The sequence below is a fragment of the Tiliqua scincoides genome, chromosome 8 (assembly GCF_035046505.1).
Source record: "Tiliqua scincoides isolate rTilSci1 chromosome 8, rTilSci1.hap2, whole genome shotgun sequence".
In the NCBI taxonomy this organism is placed as follows: Eukaryota; Metazoa; Chordata; class Lepidosauria; order Squamata; family Scincidae; genus Tiliqua; species Tiliqua scincoides.
In genome coordinates this window covers 30534864-30541248 of record NC_089828.1, presented here as the reverse complement: position 1 = coordinate 30541248, position 6385 = coordinate 30534864, and the positions used below count along the sequence as shown (strand labels likewise).

The following is a 6385-nucleotide window of genomic DNA, read 5'->3' as shown; positions in this document are numbered from 1 at the left end:
CATAAATTATGAAAAATAAGACCGGTTTAACTCCAGATTCAACTCGTACCATCTGATTATAAAAAGAATTCTGTTGAGTCCTCAAACTTGATGCCTTTATGTAGAAAACCTTACTGAAAGTTGGGGGCATCTCCTCCCCCCCACTGTTAGCTTTTCAACTGCAGGTTGCTGTCCCAAGCAACAACTGCTGCTTACATGATTCCAGTATGACTTCTGGGAGAGGGCCCCAGCACCTTTCAACAGAGGAGAGCCAAGACCAGCTTCAGCTTAAAAGCAAAAAAAGAGTCCTTCATCCCTCGGTGGAAGCTGGTGGCACTCTTCATCCAGTCGTTTGAATTTCAACTGGGCAAGGCTTGGCATTGTCTTCCAGAGAGAGGGAGGGCTGCTTAGGCTGCAAAGAAAAAGACTCATCAGGTAAGCTATCCTGCAAAAGAGAGGTGGTTGCAGTCCAGTTTCTCAAACTCTCTGCTGGTTTGAGAACCAGAGTAAGGCTGCAATCGTAACCACACTTTCCTGAGAGTAAACGCCATTGAACAAAATAGGACTGACTTCTGAGTAGACCTGGTTAGGCTTGTGCCCTAAGTCTTTGTGGGGGCAGGGTGGAAAGCAGTGCTGCGGACCCCAGGACTGTGCTGCTGTGGGGGAAGGAGGGGCTGTTTCTAACCAGTTGCCAGGGTCCAGGGGTGCGGGGAGCCCCACGGAGCCCTCTGCAGGGCTCCCCATGTCTTCTAGAAAGTTTAAAAAAAATCATGACCCACTTCCGGTTTTGTGATCACAATCCAGAAGTGGGTGGCAATTGTTTATTTTACTTTCTAGAAGATGTGGGGGGCTCTGCAAAGGGCTCCATGGGGCTCCCTGCACCTGCACCCCCGACGCTGGCAACAGGTATGTTTGTTTAAAATGTACTACTACTACTACTACTACTCCTACTCCTGCAGCAGCATGATCCTGGGGATTGCATCTCTGCTTTCCGTCTGCCACTGCCCCTTAAAGGGAAAATACCAGGAGTTATCAGGCTGGTGATTTGCCACCCACCAATTTGAGAACCACTGTTGTAGTCAACTGTGTTGTAAAATTCAGCCATCTTTGGTTTAGCAGCATCGGCCATGTTCAGAGACAAGATGCTGGACCATGAAGAACTGAATCACAAAGAAGAGTTGGGGAGAGAGAACCTCCAGGGGGAATTCACAGCTACTGCAAAGTTATGCGGAGGTGCGGGAAACATGCTGAGGAATCTTGCCCTCAACTCCAGGGCATATTGAAAAGGATGGTGTCTGTTTTCTTCTGAGCCACTCAGATTGGATTTCTGTCTGCCAAGCAGACAGAAGTACTTGTTTTTCTGTTACCAAATTTCAGCAATCAGCTGAACTAAATGGAATGGGGGGCAGGCAGAAGTCCTGCCCCTTTATTAGGATGCCTGGGCTGAATTCTGACAGCTCCTCCCTCAGGGAGAGAGCCATCGCTCAGTGGTACCTGTGACAAAAAAGGGAAATCAAGGACCAGGTAACATCTGAATAAAGAAAGATCTGCTTGTAGCCATGCTGGTAGGCCCCAGTGTCAGACCTCAGCTGTATCCAACCTTAATTAGTGCATACCAAGCCTGGGAGAACTGTGGAGGAGGTTGCTTCACAGGGCCCTCTGATATCGTACCAAGCTACCAAGTGGGCTCCAAGGCCAGCTTGATTTACAACAGGGTTCAGCTGTGAGTGTCTCGGGATGGGAGGGGGAATTCCACCATGAGTAAGGAGGCTTGTGGCACATTCATCCCTAGAATGTTCGGCTGGCACTGAGTTCTGATTGGTGGATGGGTCAGGAGACCTATAAAGGTGAGGGAGGGACGCTTAAGCTGGGCTGATTTTGTCTCTGGCTGAGGGGGCCTGACATCCTGGACCACCTTGGCAGGGGTGAACCCAACTTGACTGCAGCAAGATGGGCTAGATCGGATTTTGGAATGCTAAGACTTTGGTGAGTGATAGAGTTAGGAGGTAGTTATTGTTTTATTAGACTGAGTGTTGTATTGTAATGCTATACGCTTTGCCTAAATTTTAGACTATGCAGTGCTGTCTGTATAACCCTGCTTTAAGCCTTTATGCAATAAATCCTACTTACTACAACTGACTGGATTATTGGGATTGGAAGACAGCACAGGGACTGGTTGTGGGAGGCAATCCAGTGTGGCCGGGGTGGACCCTGGAGACCCTGTATGGGAGCCGACTCCTTTTTATTAAGCTGAGTCCAAGGGGGTGTCAGCTGGAGTATGACTCAAGGGGAAGGTTCCCCAAATTTATCCTGGCTATCAGGAGTGGAAGCTCTGAGGTTTAGGAGCTATTTGGCAATTCGCCTTGGAGAGATCTGCGGGAGCTCAGTGACCATAAGGGTTTATGGCTACTTGATCACCCTGAGGGTAATAAAAAGATTATCCGGCTATAAAGGAGTGAGGTCTGATTTCTTTCACAGTACCACTCAAGGTTTACATGCAGGAGATCTCAGGTTCAATCCCAGTTAAAAGAATCTCAGATCACACGCTTTCTTGGACACGCTGAGAACTGCTCTAACAGTTGACAATATTAGGCTAGAGTGGGTAGCTCTCTATTCCACTCTGCTATGCTCTGCTACACTCTAGTGCCATCTATTCCACTCTGCTACAATCTGTTATCTTCCATGTCATTCCATCTACTTACACGGTGCTTCAGGTATGACAGGTAGGTGTCCCAACCTAGAGTGATTACATTCATGTAGATCACACGGTACTTGGGCAACAGGAACAGAAAGTTGATCAGCTGTGCTGGTGGCCAGACACACCAATCCATCTGCAGATAAGATAAACAAACCCAATCAGCTTCCCTTCAACAGGATATGAGATGGGGAGGGGGCAAAGAGCAATGCTGACCTTGTAGAATTCCCAAAAGTTGTCCTCCAGCTCATGCCAGCTGTCCTCCAGTGTTTGTCCTTCTAGAGATCCCATACCTGTAGGTGGATAAAACAGGCAGTTGGTGCTACTGGGCCATATTATTGCCACACCTTGTATGCCTGAAGTTTCCATCTTGCAAGCCTTTTCCTCCTTTTGAGGGTAGGCAATAACTACCTAAACCTAGAATATGCAAGACTCCCTGCATTTCATCAGGATTTCTCAGTGTAGTACTGCCTGAACATGAGAGAGGTGAAAATCAAAACCCTCCTACGTAGGACGAGGTGCCCATTACAAGCTACAGGTGTTATATGGCTTATATCAAAGGACAATATATAGTCCCATATACTCACAGTGGCCAGCCCCATGCTGCCAGGAAACAGGACATGAAGGCAACAGCCCTTCTCCGCTGTTTGTCCCCATCAGCTGGTATTCAGAGGCAGAATGCCTCCACACTTTGAGTTTACATAAAACCACCACAACCACTAGTTAGAACCTCCTCCTACCATATAAACCCAGCTGGTGGCCATCACGTTGTTATTCATTTATTTGCAGTGCACCATTCATAGAAAGAAAATACAGATCCTCGTTCTGAAGACTTGCAGTGTGAAAGAGACGCAACAGAGCAGGGGGAAGAACATGCAGCCATTGATGGTGTATACTTTGGCTTAGTTACAATCTAGCATGGGAACTAGGGGGTTGGGCCAAATGCTTCACAGAAAAATGTGTTTTGAGAGGGAATTTAAAGGAAATGAGGCATCTCAGAACCATTGTGGGATGCAATTCCAGGCATGACATCTGGCAGTGAATCCCACAAATTAATTCTGTGTTGTACAATGAAGTCCTTCCTCTGCTTCAAATTTCCTGCCAATCACTTTCACTGGAGGACCAGCAACTTTGCAAAGAGGGAGAAAAGCATTGCTCTTCCCTTCCATTCTCCTTCCACAAGCATCATTTTATAAACTTTTGACTTGTGCACGCTGGCCACCTTAGGTGCCTCTTTCCTAAACTGAAAAGCCCCAGATGCTTTGGTCTTTCGTCAGAGAAAGGTGTTCCAATTTTAATTGCCCCTTTCCAGATCTACAATCTCCTCTTCAGGATAGGACAACCAGAATTGTACATAGGACAGGCTTACAACCACAAAGTGAAGGCTTCCTTTTCTGTTGCCCCCACAGATGACATCCCAGCTCTTTCCCATCTGCTGCACCAGGGAACAAAGTTTCTCCTCTCTTTTCTAGAGCACTAGGAAGATTAACAACTGTTGGGGGCAAGCCTTACCCAAGAAATACCAAACCCCCAGAAATGGGGAGGCCACAATCTGGTCAATGAAAACCTTTTTCAGGACGTTTCGGATCCCACTGAAGCCAGCAGCAGGGAAGGTGCGGTCCAGCCACAGGTACCAGTAGTGCATTAGTGGGCCCATGCTGCAGCCAATGGCAAACATCCGAACTGGAAGACAAATGTACTCTGTTAATATGTTGGGAAAGTGGCATCCTTTCCTTGCAAAATAATTGGCACCAGTTGGTGCCTAAATCTGTGCCAGGCCAAAAGAGGTCACAGGAAAAATACAGATCAAGATGATTCAAACTAATCAGGTCCTGTTGCCAAGGGCTACTTAGAGTAAACTCCATGCTCTCCTCCCAAGATTGCAGAAGCACTGTGAACTTCTTCAGAAAGCAAATCCCATCCAGGGCCCCAAGTGTAGCTTTCTGAACTGCAACGAGCAATGGTCAGCAGGAAAGCCAATTCATCCTTATCTAACTTAACTGTTTTTCTGTTTCTTATTTTTGAAAGATGGTAGATGGATGAGGGCGAGATAAATATCAGCCTACCTGGCAATGCAAAACATATTGCTATCTCCCTTGCCGATTCCTCCCCTTTTAAGCAGGAAGACCCATGTTGTAAGTGAATTTGATTATAGGTGAGCCTACCTGAGGGTTATGCTTAAGGGCTGGGAGTTTGTTGCTTGGTGGTCCTCAAATTGCAACTGAGGTGCAAAATGGTGGGGGTGGGGAATGAGATAGTTTAGGGTGTGTAGAGTCAATACCCACTGCACCCCATGAGTCATACATTGGGAAGATCTGTACATACAATTACAAATTCATGCCAAAGTAACTACAGAGCAGTGTTTCTAACAGAAAATGTCTTAAAACTGGCCAGCAGAGTTGCACAAAGACCTGCTCAAAGGCAGCCAATGAATGTTCTTATTTTACGTATAAGGAATACTGCAGCTGAAAGAGAAACAATCAGCAACAAGCCAGCAGTGTTCTTGCTTGTAATTTTAAGGAACAGTAAATTGTGTCAGCATCACTGAAAAGCCCATTTTACAGGTGGGGAATACTGCTGACTCTGACTCAGGAAGAAATTGTGTAGATAACTGGAGCCTTTGTGTTGCTAGGAATCAGAAGACCCTTGTCAATCTACTGTTAGTAACCCATTCTCTACCAGATCCCAATCTACCTTTTGCCCTCACCTACATGCAGCCCCACCTGTGCGAGCCAGATCCCGCTTGCGTTTGGGGTCCTGCTTTATCTCCCAGGCTTGCCGGAGTGTGTCCCCTGCTGCCAGGAGCCCCCCACAGCTGATGGTGTTGGTGACGAGCAGAAGGCGGCCTTTGAACAGCGGCTTCCAGTAGATGGACAATCCCACGAAAAGCTGCCTGCCCCGGGCCAGCATCTTTGTTCTTCTCCCAATGACACCAAGTCCACAATTGGCTGAGCAGATAAAGAACCTAAGGAAAGAAGTGAGAGGAAGAGGATGTTTTAAGAATACATGCACATTTTTTGTCATTGTATGCAGGCGCATCATCCCATGTGATTTTCATGGTGCCTAAAACAAATGCTTAAGGCAAGTTGTGGCTCTTTTTCTCCCTGTACTCAAGGGCTTCATGCCCTTGCAGCTCCAATTCCAGCATAAGTCCACAGGAAAAAGCCTTTTCCCTGTGGGGGGGGGGAGCACTGCTTCTTGAATTGCTGCTTATCATGCAACAATTACAAGTTTCTGTTAAATAGAAATATACAAGTGTTCTGACCGGCAAGCCCTTTGCCCAGTACTGGCCTGGGTTGCACCTGCAGAACTCTGCACATGCTCAGAGACACTCTTTCCTCCACTGCTACCTTCGAGAGCGAGCGCTGACACTGCCAAGGCTCCTCGCCGAAGGGCGCGCAGGGGTTTTCTTCCTCCCGCTGGGGCTCCGCAGCCCCAGAGAGCTCCCTGTCGCGCAGAGCCGCAGCTCCTCCTTTCCAGAGCGGCGCGCGGGGGAGAAGGGCTCGGGCAAGGTTCGATTCGCGAGCCGGGAAGGAAGGAGTCACGTGGTCGGAGTGTGGCAACCCTGACGGCGACCGAAGGCGGAAGTGTACCGGAAGTGGCCACCCTGACAGCTGTGAATACCGGAACGGAGCCGGAAGTAGCGGATCGGCCGCCCGCCTCTATTGCAGAACGTCCTTCCACACCCGTTCGCGACCTCTATGGTTTTAA

At 48.0% G+C, this 6385-nt stretch overlaps 1 protein-coding gene across 1 annotated transcript; it reads right to left on the bottom strand.

The window, feature by feature from the left end:
- MPV17L2 (MPV17 mitochondrial inner membrane protein like 2) lies at positions 1 to 6237 on the bottom strand. Its single transcript, XM_066636294.1, has 6 exons — positions 6025 to 6237; positions 5398 to 5639; positions 4187 to 4357; positions 2891 to 2967; positions 2682 to 2810; positions 1 to 391 (listed from the first exon to the last, which is right to left on the bottom strand). Exons 2-6 carry the CDS (start codon positions 5582 to 5584, stop codon positions 320 to 322), a joined length of 636 nt encoding a protein of 211 aa, XP_066492391.1. The 5' UTR covers positions 5585 to 5639; positions 6025 to 6237; the 3' UTR covers positions 1 to 319.
- Between the last annotated feature and the right edge of the window lie 148 nt (positions 6238 to 6385).

What these genes read in the sequence shown, in the direction of transcription:
- MPV17L2 (XM_066636294.1), bottom strand. Translation starts at nt 5,584, where the DNA reads ATGCTGGCCCGGGGCAGGCAGCTTTTCGTGGGATTGTCCATCTACTGG. An exon ending in GCGGGATCTGGCTCGCACAG is followed by an intron (nt 4,358 to 5,397) that starts GTGGGGCTGCAT and finishes TTTGTCTTCCAG; the next exon opens with TTCGGATGTTTGCCATTGGC. An exon ending in TGTCATACCTGAAGCACCGT is followed by an intron (nt 392 to 2,681) that starts GTAAGTAGATGG and finishes TTTTCTTTGCAG; the next exon opens with CCTAAGCAGCCCTCCCTCTC.